We start from the raw sequence: 15,321 nt of genomic DNA on the forward strand, positions 1-15,321 counted from the left end.
AGTATTGGATATAAAAAACTATTTTCCATGTTTTTACTATACACTTCTTTATTTTCTATTTTTCGTCATATTACAGCATAATTTCTAAAAAAAATAAAAACAAAAGCCGTATATTGAGCAACCAACTTTATCAAAAATAAAAATTTAAAATTCATGAAATTAAAACACGACTTCTATTTTAATATAAAGTTTATATTTTTTAAAAATACATTTTCTTATTTTTGAAGCCGTGTGCATCTCAAATACTATTTATCTATCTTCATAACTTTTTAAAAATCTGCATTATTAAAAATTAGGCTTTAAATCTAACTCAACCTCATAAAATTAGCTCATAAAATTGAGATTTGCACCTACTTATCTATAATGAATTGTCCTCATCTCTAGTTGATGTGGAATTTCCAGGCATATATTTTGATAAATTAAAAACTATCTCAATTTTTTGAGAAAAAACCTGCCATTTCTCATGTATTTATATAGGAAAAAAAAACACTTAACTCTTTAGAATATATTGTAGGGACCATTTAACAAGATATTTGGACACCATACAACAATTGGTTCAGCTTAGCCATTTGTACCTTTTCTCATGGAATCTAGCAGCATCTCTTCAGTTCCCTCTTCACATTTGCATCTCAAAATCCACAGAAATGTAAAAGCAAATCCATCATGGACAAGAAATCTACATGGGAACACAAGAACAACAAAATTTGTCTTTAAAATGAGCAAGTATGACATGATTTACCATGATTCATTCTTTATATTGTCTTGTAGAAGTGTATTTGCTCTTTTGTGTCAGCATCTTATATGAGTTCCAACTTCTCCCAGCAGAAGCTATCACAACTATTTGTGCCACCTCCATTGGCAACAACAAAAGCCAGTGATTAGAAGAAAGCATTATGCTAGAAAGGCACACAAATTTTCCAATGAATTGAGCAAAGAAACTAGCAAAGTAGCTGAGAAGAAGGAGGGTACCGTTGCTGGTGCAGTTGCTCTTATCATTGGTACTAGTATTGGTACTGGAATTCTTGCACTTCCAGAGAAAGCCTTCCCTGCTGTACTCCCTTTTCCCTTGACCTGCAAAAACAATGTTTTTGTCCTTCAAAATATCTCAAATTTTGATTTCTAGTTCCTATAAAAAGTTAATTTATTTTTAGTCTTTGCATGGAAACATGTGTTTTTTTACTGTATAATAAGGGACTAAAAGTATGTCACTACTAAAAAATATTTGGACCAAGTAAATCAAATTTTAATACAGACTAAAACTGAATTTCAGGATATTTTGAGGGGAAAAACATGTTTTACTTAAGAAAAAACATGGTCTTTTCATGTTGACATGTCCAAAACATTTATGTACAATTGCAGGGAATTATTCCAAGTTCTGTATCAGTAATAGTGTGTTGGATATTTCTCCTCACTGAAGCATTTTTGCTGGTTGAAATAAATGTGGCTTTGATGAACAAGAAAGGGAGGAAAGAGGAAGAAAATGAGTTGGATGTCATTTCTATCAGAACCATGGCCCAAGAGACACTTGGTGACTGGGGTGGAACAATAGCTACTATTGCCTATGTTTTCTTGGGATATAGTTCCATGGTTGCATATAGTTCCAAGTCTGGGGAGATCCTTTTCCAACTCATCAATCTCCCAGCACCAGTTTCAGGCTGTCTATTCACTGCTCTCTTCACAATGCTTGTCTCCATTTGGGGAACCCAAACCACTGATCGAGTGAACCAGTATCTCACTACTTCCTTGATTGGTACATAAATATTTGACCAATGCATGTTTCTAAATTGTAATTAGCATTGTGCAAATTTGACCAGAGTTTTCCAAATATTGTTTCATTGTGGTAAATGCATAATAGGAAATGTTTGCATATACAAGGACTAATTTAACAAGTTCTTACTGTAAGAATTAAATTAAGAATACATGAACTATTAGTACTATGTTTAACCTATTTCTTCTAATGTAGGTGTATGTGTATTTCAATCTAGAATTAAATTGATAATGTTTAGGTTCTTGTTTGCAGGTTTATTATTGGCTATTGAGGTGCTAGCTGTTGTGTTTGGGGGATGGTCAGGAGTTGGAGGCCTTAGTGACTGGACAAAGATTCCACCAACAATACCTATTATTATTTTTTCTCTTGTGTTTCATGATATAACCCCGTGTAAGAATGAAAATTATATATATTAAGAATTCAAGTGTTAGTTGAGAATGAAAATGAAGAAAAGTAACAATATAAGCTACATATAAAGAGAAAGTGTCACAATTAAGATTCTACATTAAAGTTGGAAACAGTGTCGTAATCTCTTATATGAGTTTCTTCCTGATTATGGGTCGTTCTAAATTTTATGAGAATGATTTTGCTAAAACATTTGGCTTTACAAACATTGCAGTTATTTGCACTTATTTGGAAGGTGATCTTCGTCGTATAAAAGCTTCAGTTTTTATTGGTGCTCTTGTGCCACTGGTGGCAGTGCTTGTCTGGGATGCAGTTGCTTTTGGTCTTGCAGCTGAAGCAAACCAAGTAGTTGATCCGGTTGCCTTGTTATACAGGTAATTTTGTCCCTATAGACTAATTTGGGGACATTGTGTTGGTATGTAACTATAAAGTTAGAGACAATTTTGGGAAACCTTGTGTAAAACTCACTCTGCAAAATCTTTTGTAACAAAAGTCTAATCCTACCAGAAAAGGTTGGTTACATGAACTACACAAAGTAATTACACTTCTAATATATTATGAATATGAAGGTATTGATGCAAGCTTTTCCATTCTTGTGAAACAAAGAGAAAACAACTTTTTTCTTACCCTTTTCATCACAAGCAATAGAGCCTCTCAAAATTGTCTGGACTGTTAATTTGCACCTCAATCAGCTAAAATTCATGAATGTCAACTTTTTAGGTTGAGAAACAATGGTGTTTCAATTATGGTTGCTGCCTTCTCACTTTTGGCAGTAGTTACATCACTTATTGGCACCCTCCTGGCCTTCTCAGAGTTCTTCAAGGAGCAACTTAAAAATGGAACCTGGAATTCCCCTCCCACAGAAAAGGTAAAACTAAATTATGCACCTTTAATATCTATGTCAACTACAACTGTTTCTTTTTTTTACCCTATAACAAATCATGCTATGCTGTAATGAAGAAAGTTCTTTGGACAGGGAAATTGGTGGAGCAGGAATAAAACAAATGTCACAGCTGTAACAATGGTAGTTGCTCCCTCTCTCTTTGTCTCATCAACATTTCCAGATGCATTCTCTGCTGCCACAGATATTGCTGTAAGCTGAGAAAGAGGTCTTTCTTTATGTGTGGAATTGGAAGATTAAGTGGTAGTTTGGTTTGAGAAAACATTCCTTTGTTTTTACTTTTAGTTACAAAAATGTCACCTTATTTTGTGTTTTTTCAAAATTTATACAAGAACAATGAATGTTTTCTGCATTTATATTCTATTTTTACCTTTTCTTGATATAAATTTTGTAAAACAAGAAATAAAATGAAGAATAAATGATCAATTAGGTTCTTGAATATGTGATACACTCTCAATTTAGTTCATGAAAGAATGAGAATTTTGATTTAGTCACTGAATTTGTAAAAGGTGAGACCATCTTGTCATTGAGTTCTACAGTTAGTTTGGTGGGACCATTTTGTCATTAAAATGAAATTTTAAGGACCAATCTGGCACTAAATAAAGGACTATTTTGTCATTGAGTTATAATATTCAGGGACAAAATCTCACCTTCTACATATTCAGAGACTAAATATGATTTTTCGTTATTTCAGTGACTAAATTGAGAACACCTTACACATTCATGGACCTAGTTGATCATTTATCCTAAGATGAAAATCAGGTGGAATTTCTGTAATTAAATTTGAAAATAAAAAATGTTTTATCAATTCAATTGATCAATTAAGAATCCTTTAAGTACATATGACAAATACTGCTTCTTGTGGTTGGTGGTTGTTGATGTTTTATTGTGAACTAGGGAGGATATTGCATGACAGTCCTCTATGGAGTTCTCCCACCAGCCATGGCATGGGCAATGCATAAGAAGGAACCTGAGCTTTATGGTCAAAAGGAATTTTTAAATGCAAATGTAGCACTTGTTGTGGCTGAACTATTTGCATGTGGCATTGTGGTGGAGCAAATCCTGCAAGATATACTAGCACTGCCCTCATAAATGCCATTTTTTTCCTGTTTAAGCACATATCAAAATTCTCCTGCCCATGCCTGCTTTTGCAATAGAATCATGTCACATGTGTGCAGAATTTCAAGGTAGAGAGATTGGACATGGTGCCAAAGTTTGGGAATGAAGCATATTAAGGTAGTGGAATTTAATCCTGCAAAACTAGTTTAATAAGATAAAGTTTGCTCCTACTTAATTTTAGCAGATAAAGAATCCCCAACATCAGTATCAAATTCACTATGTTCATATGATATCAAAGTCATTTTCCAATAAAGCATTTATAAGGAAACATAGAACCTGCACATTGCATTTGACTTGCAGCAAAGGCTGCAAAGCTTGAAGCCTTACTAAAAGATTTGTTTCTGCTTCAGGATGTACATAAACTACTCTTTAGTGAATATTAAAATTTACACAAAGAAGCATTATGCATATGCTTGGTTTACTATAATTATTCTTCAATTTGATACTTCCCACTATTACTTTTTCTTCGTTATCTAACATATCCCAAGTAAATAATGTTGCTATCTCAATTGGTTAAGCCTTTGTGGAACTTATTTAATTGACCACTAATATATTTACCCTTTGAATAAGTAGATCATCCATTAGTGTGGCCTCCTTTAAATTTTACATTCTAATTCCAAATTACTTACTGGTATGAGCTCTTATTTTCTTGTAAACTTTCTGATAGAGAAAACCCATTTTTCTGTACTTTTATGAATAGTACCTTCATATTGCTAATTGAAATATAAATGTAGTACAACATACATTTGATTACGACACGACACCAGTTACAGACTCAACAGATCCACTAATTAGTTCTCTTTTTATCAACTCCAAAATGTCATAGACCTGTCAAAGATTAGAACAAAAAAAAAGAGAGAAAAATAATTAAAAAATCATGGTGCACCAAATTTAAGAATTGAGATATAAACTAAGACAAATGATCTCTCAAAACAATTTGAGAGCAGGTCATAGTTTTAACTGGAAAATCAAATAGAACATGAACTTTTCACCTCAAAGAACTGCTGCAAAGCTGGTGCATGCTGATGAAGGGTTGCAAATATCTTCTCAAGTAACGTTATAAGTGCATCAACTTGATCACCTAGAAGATCAACCTATATTTAAACAGAAAAACTTTAGATTTTGAGTGGTTTCCAGTGATACTTACTTGCATTTGCAAGAAGGTGAATAACCAGAAATATTAGGACAGTTTGATCTGAGAAAACGTTTTCTATTCCTGCTCTCATTGTGTTTTTACTTCTGCAAAATGTCATTGTCTTGATTTAGTTGCTTGTCTTCAAAATATTGTATTGGAAACAATGAAAACAACTTTTTAGTGTTTTCTGTTTTCAATGTTTCCTATACAAACATTTGAAAACAAGAAAAAAAAAGTGAAAAAGGAGGTACTTTTGTAATTAAAACAGAAAAATAATTTATCAAACCAAATGACCCCTTAAATTTCATGAATGCACAAGGTTTGAGATTACGCTATAGACCTCAGCTTCAGCCTTTTGGAGATTCTGGCACCTTTTAATGAAGGCCTTCTGATAAAGTAATTCCTTGCTCCTGAAGCAACCAACCAACTCAATAAGAGGATCCAAACAATCTCTCATCTTTTCCAATCTGTATGAATAGTTTGGGAAAATTTAAGGGAAGGAAAAATTAGATAATAGGTAAATGGTATGCATGTGAAAAATATTGATGAACAATGATGGTGAAATACCTCACAGTCATCATCTCAAACTTCTGGCATATCATTGCCCCAAATTCTGCAAATGTTAGTAAAAGATTCAAAAGGGGCATGAAGGCAGAAGAAGACAGCTTCAATTGACCTTCTTCATTATTTGACATTTGATTCTGAAAACTGTATGAATCACGTAGACTGTGCCCTAAGCTGGTGCCTAACTGCCTTAGAAGTGCCTTGCTTATGCCTAATTGTTGCAACACATGTTCTACCTTGGTGGTCAGTGAAGAGAATGTTTCTTCTTCCCCAGTTATCAAATCTTCAAATATTTCATGCTCATGTAGGTCTCCACGTTCTGAACCCAAGTCTAGTTGCCTGCATTGTTCCTTGATCTCACATTTTGCACTTAGCATCAGATTCTCCTCTGCCTCAAAACAACTAAGTAGAGACTCTAACAATATAATTGTCAAGTTCTCTTCTCCCTGAGCTGTCCAAACTTGGTTTAACATTATAGAAGAGGTAGAACAACTATCTTCTATGGTGTTTTCTTGATGAACCAATGAATTAACTTCCATGGTCAAGAAAAAGGCATCATTCAATGTCTCAACCATGACAACTTGGTTTACCTTCTCTCTGATGTAATTCTCCATATAGTAGTCATCTAGTTCCCATCCCCATTCCTCAAGCATGAGTTTGAATACAACCATACAGACATCTTCCTTCAGAAAACTTTCTACAGACATAAACCGTAACTGATCCAGAAAATTTTTCCTATCTTCTCTATGCTCCTTTGAAGCAAAACTTGCAATATTGACAAAGTTTTTCAATGTTTCACCGAAGACAATCTGATGTATCTGTTCGGTTATGGCACTGTCTACTTGGCAAACTACCATCTTTTTGTTGAATTCATCCATAGTTTTCCGAAAGATAAACATGCATATATCCTCACTTATGGTGCTATTTATTTTTTTGTCTACTTCGTTACTACACTGTAAACAACTTTCCTTAGCTTCTCTCACATGTCCTTTGATTAAGGAAAACTCTTGATTTGCTGCCTCAGACATGAAAATCAAATTTATGTCATCTCTGATCTTCCTTTCAATTGTTTGCTTTTCTATGTTTTCAGTCCACTCATTGATTACTTCCCTTAAGTAATACTTACATACATGCTCCTGTATCTGCTTCTCCAACTCAAAGTTGAAGATTTTTTTATTGAATTCTTCTGCTCGATCATCTATAGAACCAGACACATTTTTTGATTTCAAAATTTGATCTGTGTTAAATTCCTCGGCTATTAGTGACAATTCCTCCTGTATTTTATTCTCAGCATCACAGATTTCTTTTACCTTTTCTTCAGCACTTCTCTGACTTTCAGCAACCTCACTAGTATGAATCTCATCTACTTCTGATAACTTCCTCAATGTAAACGGTTCCGTGTCATGAATACATCTTTGCTTGAAAAGATTTTCACTAAGTTTAACATTCCGATAAATAAAATTGTCCAATTTTTCAGTAACAACATGGATTCTTTCTTTAACACGATTTAGTTCCTTTCTTCTCCTGGAATATGAGGCCTTTCTTTCTTGTAATATTCCATGCTTACTCAAATTCAGTTCTTCACTCTTTCGGCGAATAATGGACTCGTGACTCTTTATCAACTTCGCAACATACTTGCTCCCATCTTCATTTTCTTCATCTTCTGCAAACTTTTCTGTCTCTTCCACCTTTTGAGAGGACTTGTTAGGCATTTCATGACTTCCTTCAGGAGAAGAAGGCCTTGTTGGGGAAGAAGGCTTTGCTGGGGAAGAAAGTGATGAACAATCAGAATCCTCTGGATATGTGTCATAGAAAGAGGAAAACTCATGCTGCAAACTTGTAAACTCATTCATCAACCGTGGCCACTGCTCCTTCCAAACTTTGACAACATGATTCTCATCCTTCTTCACTTGTCCTTCAATGTTCTCTTGGAAATTCCTTATGGAGCTTCCAATTGATATAGACATCACATCTTTTTCAATTGCCAACTTCCATTCCCTCTCTTTTGGCCTCATTTCACACAAGAAAAGGGCAGATTGCATCTTCCCAAAAGCAAGATCCATAGTCTGCTTTAGTATGTCTATGTCAGAACCCATCTCCTCAACCTTTTTCCTACCAACACCATTATCTTGTACCTTACTAAACATGTCATGTTGTGGCTCAAGCTTTTGTTGATCCTCACCAGTCCTTAACTCACTAAAACCATCATCACCACCACCATCTTTATGTTCATTTCTTGTTGTTTGTTCATTCTCAGCATTTGAACTACTTGTTTCAACCTCATGGCTCACTCCCAAAGCAACCAATTGTCTTTCTTTCAGCTCTAAAGCATGCCTAAGTTGCAACTCATTTTCTAATCTCTGTGTCAATTCTTTGTCCTTCTCTACTATGGCTAATTCAGATTCCTTTAAACGCCATTGAAGGCGATCTTTTATGTCTCTCAAGTCATCAAGTACCTCTTCGTGGTTGCTCTCAAGAAAGCTGCTTTCAGTCTCTGCATGAACAATGCTTAGACAACCTTCAAGTTGCATCACTGCTAACTCATAGAACTTTGATATCTCATTCAACCGCTCTAGCACTCCTGTTTTCCCCTTCATCTTCTCCTGAGCTTTGTTCATGGAATAGTGCACAATCCACATCATGGTAGAATCTGCCAAAGATACATCATCATATCTTCCATCCATACATCCAAAAACCCCTTCCATTTTTCCAAGAAAAGTACACTACACAACAAACCCAGTTGAAACTTTATTACAACAATAACAAGGTAGTGAGTGATGCATAAATGCTACAGAAAATTTGTCATATAAGATGAAAATGCATAAACTGAGTGCAAGTCAAAGAGAATGTAAATTTGATCTGAAATTTCCACTAAAACGGGTAATTTTGACCCTTTCAGGAACTTTATGGGGTAAGCATGTCTCTAGGCATTCTTTAAGGAGCATTGTGTTTGCATTCTATGAAATATTTATAGATATGTGGCTCTTTGTATTTATTAATTTATTTTCTTCATATTATTGGCCACAGTAAAGCTCCAAGAGAAGTAAAATAACAGTGCAAGAAAATGTAAAGATTTTTTATCAATGGTTTTAAATTTGAACTGTTCATTTCATCAATAATTTTAGTTTGCAGTATCTAACATCAAGGTCAAAATATACATAAAAATAAAATGTTTTAGGCATATTAAAAAATTTCATGAAAAAGAATTAATGATGATTCCAGATACTTCAACTTTAAAAAATACCTTTTACCAATTGCATTTGAAAATAATTCTGCTTAAATGTTCAAATTATATTTAGATGTGTTAAAAACAAAACTTATGTTGAATAAGTTAGAAATTAATTTAATTAGATGAATACCATTTGTAAAGAATAAGGTAGTAAATAAGATTGACGAAAATTAAAAAGAAAGGTTAATTATATTTTGGTCCTTCTAATTTTATGCATGAGAAATTTTGGAGTTTCTAGTTTTAATTACTCATTTTCTATCATATGTTTTAAAATAAAACAACTGTTTATCTTATAGTTTTAATTACTCCATTTTAGTCCACACATTTAAAAAAATGGAAATATAATTATTATATTGGTTATCGGTAAAAGATAAATTTAATATATAAAAAGTTCGTATTGAGAGAAAAATAAAGACAAAGTTAATGACAAAATAGGTTGAATCTTATAAAAAGTAATTTTGATTACTGATAGAAAAAGGAAGATTAAGAATCTATTTGGACCAACTTTTTTCAAGAACATTTAGAAAAGAAATATATATATATATATATATATATATATATAAATTAAAATTTATTCATATAAAAATTACAAAAATAGAGAAATTATATCGAATAACTTCTATCAATTAGTGCATAAATTAATCACCTAATATATCTTTGTCTTCTTATTTTTATTTCTTAGAAGTTTTTATAGAAAAGTTGGTTGAACCAACAAAGAAAAAGTGTGATTCTAATAGTTTGTTCTAATTAGGATTAAAATGCTAACATGGCCAGTGGAACTACTTTCAAAGCCATAGATTCTTTAGCATTTAATTGTTTTTGATAGCTTTTGATGGGGGAAAACACAATTTTTTTTTTCTTCCAAAGCAAAGGTAGAAATGATTTTTTTTCTCCTATTAATAAGTTGGCATTTTCTTCTTGCATCTCCACAATTTTCAAAATGATTATTTTATTCTTCTTAAAAATGACTTCCACAATTTTCCAAATATCATTTTATTCTTCTTTAAAATTATTTATTCTGAAAATTTTTCAGAACACGTTTTTTAGAATTTTTGAAAAAAGATTTCAAGAACAGGATTTTCGGAATGAAATTTCTAGAAGAAAATTTTCAAAATGCATTAAATATACTTAAAAAAAAAAGCTTTTTAGAACAAAATTTTCAGTGCAAGATTTACAGAGAACACGTGAAATATATTATGGAAAGAACTTTCTAAAAGAATTTTTTTTTCGCATGGCGTTCTCTCTCTCTTCTTCCTCTGCAACATTCTCCCTTTACAACAATGATGAAAACAATAGTGACGGCAACAGTGATGTGGTGCACTGAGGAAGATTATTTTAATTTTTTCTATTAGTGGAGAGATGCAGTTAAGAATGATGAGCATGATAGTGAGATGCACGTAACAAAAGCCTCATAAGTTTGTAGCATATGTCAATGTTGCTAACATTATCCCTGTGATCATAGTGAGGTCGTTTAATTGTTTATAAACAAACCAATCTGAACAAAGAGATAAGAGGGAATATGGATCAAATCTCACCTCCATCACTTCTTTTTAAGAAAAAAAATTCTTTAATAGCTAATATAGTTAATACCCTTTGACCTTTAATAATCACACTGCAGAATAATTGTACAATAATGTCTAAATAACTGTAAGAAAATCCATAACCAGCTGTACAATATTTGATCACTCTACTTTGCACAAATTGTCACCAAGAGCATGAGGACAGATCAGTAGCTCCTTATTTCTCATCAACACAAGCTTCAAATTGAAAAAAACAGAGTTGTGATGACAACACCTCCAACAAAAAGCAAGCTCAATGCAATATTTTGACATGGCAAGAAAGGAAAAGGAAAATGGCATATTAACGATGCTGATTATCCAAAATAAAACATTGATAATGCAGTGGAGATAAGCTAAAATGTACACATTGAAATTAAAAGCAAAGGCCAATTTTGTTCTCCTTTTTATTATCTTTCAGTAGCAAAGAGGAAGAACACACACATATGTATATGATCCAAAATAAATTGTGGACCAACTTTAGATGAGATTGAAGAGGTAATAAACACAAGTCCCTTACAGCAAAACAATACTTATATGATCAGATCTTCCAGAAAAGTTAAGAGGCAGTACTTACTGCAGAACTCCCATCCCAGAAAAACAAATATAAAATATTTCAATTTTGAAATCAGGTAAACCAACTACTGATGTTAAAACTCAATCCTAAATTATACAAAACATCGTAAAGCCATGAAAGTGATATTAAATTCAATCCTAAACAATAGAAATCATCATATAAAGGATAGAAGGTGAATTTTTCTTTGATCCAGAACAAGAAAAGAGGCAAATATAATTCCCAAGAAAAGAAGTGGGAGAGCTTGAGAAAATACCATGATCAAGTTTACTAATCCCAGATAGTGGCATTGTGAAGCCTAACCCAAAAACACCAGGAAAGATTGTGGATACTAAAATTTATAAGGGATTTTGTTAGGATCCCAAACAGAAAACCCAGAATCCCTCCCAAACACAACAAGAAGAAAGAAAACTCTGTTTTATTACAGTGCAGAACAGAACACCCAAAAGGGTTACAAAGGAGAATAGCTCCTTTCACACAGGTTTAATCCTGTCAACTTCTTACAACAATTCAGATCCCCTTCCCCACAGCAGGTTGGTCTTTATTTAATGACCCCCTCACCACAACTAACTAACCCAACAACTAACTAGCCCGCTCAACCCTTATTTTTAAATTTCATTCTATGATACACCCTCCCAGTGCTGTCTTTATTTTCCTGCCTAACAGATTTTTACTTAAAATTTAGGACACATATCATTAAGACTAAATAACTAAGGAAAACAGAGGATGTAGCAATGTGAGACTCCAAAACTGATAAACTTCTTAAATAAAGGCTGAAGCGTTTGAAACAAAGGCTTAAATACAAGAAAAAGTTCCATGCGAAACAGAGGATGAAGCTCGGTGCCATTGCCAAACATAAGATAGATAGTGCACAAATGAAGCTTATGCAGTGTGAAACATCAGTTAGATAATAGGCTCAATGGACTTTTATGCTTTGTTTTATTTTAGCAAGGGTAGCTTAGTCCTCTCTTATTTTATGCCTTTATATTCCCTTAGTCATTCTATTGTAATTAAATTTGCATCTATTAGAACAGGTTCTCAATACTAGTTTTCTCTATTCTTCTATCTTAACACGATATCAAAGGCAAGTTTGATTCATATTTTGAGTGAGAAAAGCAAGAGCCAAAGGATTAGAGAAAGAATCATTCTCGTTTTCTCACCAAGTAGGTTTCTGGAAAATCATGACTTTACATTCCCTTACGTTGGATCAAACTTTGTTTTGAGGTCTAGTGCAAAAGTTATTTGGTTTTGTACAGTATGGACTCTGTTTTGGCTTCTTCATACAAGAAAACCTTCAAACAAGAAAGTATCTAACAACATAAGAAAATATGTTGATTATAATCACCAAACAAAGTCAAGCACAAATACTCACAAATGAGAAGAGGTGAAGAAAGAAACCAAAATAGTCAATACTGTACAAGCTAAATAACTTCTGCACCAGACCTCCTTTCACCGATCTAAACCATTGAAAACAAATAAATACCAATGACAAACTTGTTGTCAAAATCTCATTGATTAACTGTAAATGAATGTGCAGTTGCAATTTTATACAAGCTACCTTGTGAGAAAACGGAAATGACTCTTCCTCTACTCTTTTCTCTCTTCCTCTTCTCAATCAAAATAAGAACTCTCTTAGATGCAATACCATGAATCCAACTTGCTCTTGATACCATGTTAAGATGCAAATGCAAAGATAAAAAAAGAGGAAGAAGAATCAAGAAAAATAGTATTAGAGCACTTGTTTCTAACTAAGGGAATATAAAGGCAACAAATAAGAGAGGATTAAACTACCCTTAATAAAATAAGACAAAGCATAAAGGCCCGTTGGGCCTTTGTCTAACAATGAAGTACTAAGTCAGCCCCCCACAAATAGTAAGCATCTTCAATTGAACTAAAAAAAAAGAGTGCGGGAGAGAAAAGTAGAACAGAAGGGGACGCAAGACAATTGGAGTGTAAGAAATGTCCCTATGTTCCTCATTGAAGAAACTTCCCAATGGTTTCTTTCTCTAGAGTTTAAGTACATCTCAAATTTAAATATGTTTCAAAAGTTCTCTTAACAAAAATTCACAATGGTCATTTGCTTTTAAGGGCAGAAAATCTCAGAAAAATGTCTCAAATACAGTGGCATCGTTTGGATATTAATCTCTTCCACCGATCCAATTTACTGCATGTTGGGTTTCATGTGGGATCAAGTCAAACAAGAATCTATGATCTACATCTAAGTTGAAGCCACTTTGACTAACTTTCCTTTTTCACATTCAAAACATGGATCCGAGGCTTCTTCAAAAACCAAACCTAACATGTACTTAGGCTATCCATTAATCAATTCCTTTCTATCTTTCTCTTATCATACAACTACAACCCAACCCAACAAGAAAACTCGAATTATAATCACAAGGACAGTGGCTTATGCTTCCTTGTGTAATCAACATTGAAAATCCCTTATAGCTAGAGCACTATACCCCATATTTACAGTGCATCCAGAGCTGATTTCAGTACCAAAACACACTTGTGAAAGTTTTACATTAAACAACGACTTTATCTATTTTTCTTGTATAATTTTCTCCTCAATCACTCACACATGAGTCAACACCCAAAATTAAACCAAAACAAACTTCTTCATTAAGTAAAAGAAAGGAACTATTGATGCTATTTCTTAAGTGTTTGTAGTGTTATTTTTCGACCAGAATTGAGGTTTCACTTTCATAATCTGCACCTAAGAAAATGCATCGAAGTTTTATCCTAATTAAATTTCAACAAATCCATTGCAGCCACAACAACCACACTAGACCCAGAAAACATTAAACCATTAATTTCAACTGGTATTAACCCGGAGAAAAATTCCTAGAAAATATCTTTAGAAGCAATCCAAAAAAAAACCAACTGAACGAACAGGGATTATCTCCTCACAAATTCAAATTTCAGACAAACAAAACAAAGAATGAGAAACAAAACCAAAAGGCACAGGTTGGAGACAAAACTCCAAGGGATCACCAAAATCACCTAAAAAACTTCATCTTCATTTTATCCTTATAAAAATTCACCAATTCACTGGCAGGCAGAAAACAACTACCCTTTTCAACACCAACCACCCCAGATAAAATCCCCACAAAATAACACTTTCTACAAGCAATTCACAAAACCCAGTTGAAAGAAACACCTATTATCCCCTCACAGCAATTAAAAATCCAAACAAACAAAACAAAGACTGAGAAACCAAACCAAAAAGCACAAGGGTTAAAGAGTTAGTTAGTTGGTTACCACCACAGCAAAAGCAACAGTAGCAGCAAGAGAGAACCAGCAACAGCTCATGGCAGAGGGAAGCTACCGACCCAGCTTCAAAATTGAGGAGGTTGGGTGCTTGGCCGTTGCTATCATCCCGGTTATCATTTTCCAGAAGCTTCTGTTCCGTGGAGGATTGTTGGTCCTTCTCCATTTCCATTCTCTGGTAGTTCCATTCGAGCCTTCTGAGGTAAGAAATTTTGAAGGAATCTCGGAGATTCTTTGTCGGCCAAAGATGCATTTCCAATTGAATTTAATTAACTGGAACTGGGGTTTGGAAATTTTGAGTCTTGTTATTTCCTATTGATTCTAAAGCTTGAATTGAAGATGGAAGAATCAACAGAATATCAGAGAAAGATAACAACAAAAATATTGATATTTTTTTTTTCTATCCTCCAATCATATTCTAACGATAAAGATATAGGTTTATTATTTCTTTTATAATAGATATAGCTTTTAAAATTATTAATAAAAACCAACTATTAATTTACTATTAAAGTAAATTAATATTTATGTTTTTTTTCTTAAATGTTAATTTTCACTTAAATAACAAAACTCGTTATCAAGTAGTTAACTCTTAGAATGTACAATAAATTTTTTGAACTTTTATTGTTTGACTATTTACTTGATGTTTAGTTGGTGAGAATTTTATAAGGGAGAATTATTTTAATATTTCTTTCTATATTTTGAATAATGATTGTTGTTACTTAAACAAATGTGAGTACTTAAACGACAATACTTGATACATGTAAAAGCCAAAAAACAACAATAATATTGCAAAATTTACA

The 15,321-nt window shown here is 33.1% G+C and overlaps 3 protein-coding genes across 7 annotated transcripts; 1 reads left to right on the plus strand and 2 right to left on the minus strand.

The window, feature by feature from the left end:
• The first annotated feature begins 500 nt into the window (after positions 1-500).
• LOC137837410 (uncharacterized) lies at positions 501-4,648 on the plus strand. 4 transcript variants are annotated; one of them, XM_068646391.2, is made up of 8 exons: positions 501-723; positions 823-1,051; positions 1,360-1,750; positions 2,021-2,158; positions 2,388-2,547; positions 2,894-3,041; positions 3,150-3,266; positions 3,972-4,648. In XM_068646391.2, the coding sequence occupies exons 1-8, from the start codon at positions 584-586 to the stop codon at positions 4,164-4,166; spliced, it is 1,518 nt and encodes a 505-aa protein (XP_068502492.2). In that variant the 5' UTR covers positions 501-583; the 3' UTR covers positions 4,167-4,648. The 4 variants fall into 4 exon arrangements, with proteins under 4 accessions (XP_068502492.2, XP_068502493.2, XP_068502494.2 ...); XM_068646392.2 differs by having other exon boundaries at positions 520-723; positions 826-1,051; XM_068646393.2 differs by having other exon boundaries at positions 540-723; positions 3,150-3,282.
• A 219-nt stretch (positions 4,649-4,867) lies between these two features.
• On the minus strand, positions 4,868-8,765 carry LOC137837409 (WPP domain associated protein). Of its 2 annotated transcripts, none has more exons than XM_068646390.2 (4): positions 5,896-8,765; positions 5,669-5,795; positions 5,186-5,287; positions 4,868-5,021 (listed from the first exon to the last, which is right to left on the minus strand). In XM_068646390.2, exons 1-4 carry the CDS (start codon positions 8,595-8,597, stop codon positions 4,944-4,946), a joined length of 3,009 nt encoding a protein of 1,002 aa, XP_068502491.2. In that variant the 5' UTR covers positions 8,598-8,765; the 3' UTR covers positions 4,868-4,943. The 2 variants fall into 2 exon arrangements, with proteins under 2 accessions (XP_068502491.2, XP_090157546.1); XM_090301420.1 differs by having other exon boundaries at positions 5,669-5,738; positions 5,896-8,672.
• A 1,754-nt stretch (positions 8,766-10,519) lies between these two features.
• LOC137837412 (uncharacterized) lies at positions 10,520-14,897 on the minus strand. Its single transcript, XM_090301421.1, has 2 exons — positions 14,513-14,897; positions 10,520-10,878 (listed from the first exon to the last, which is right to left on the minus strand). Exons 1-2 carry the CDS (start codon positions 14,772-14,774, stop codon positions 10,859-10,861), a joined length of 282 nt encoding a protein of 93 aa, XP_090157547.1. The 5' UTR covers positions 14,775-14,897; the 3' UTR covers positions 10,520-10,858.
• Positions 14,898-15,321: the final 424 nt, after the last annotated feature.

The sequence above is a fragment of the Phaseolus vulgaris genome, chromosome 4, assembly GCF_051622355.1.
Source record: "Phaseolus vulgaris cultivar YP4 chromosome 4, ASM5162235v1, whole genome shotgun sequence".
NCBI lineage: Eukaryota > Viridiplantae > Streptophyta > Magnoliopsida > Fabales > Fabaceae > Phaseolus > Phaseolus vulgaris.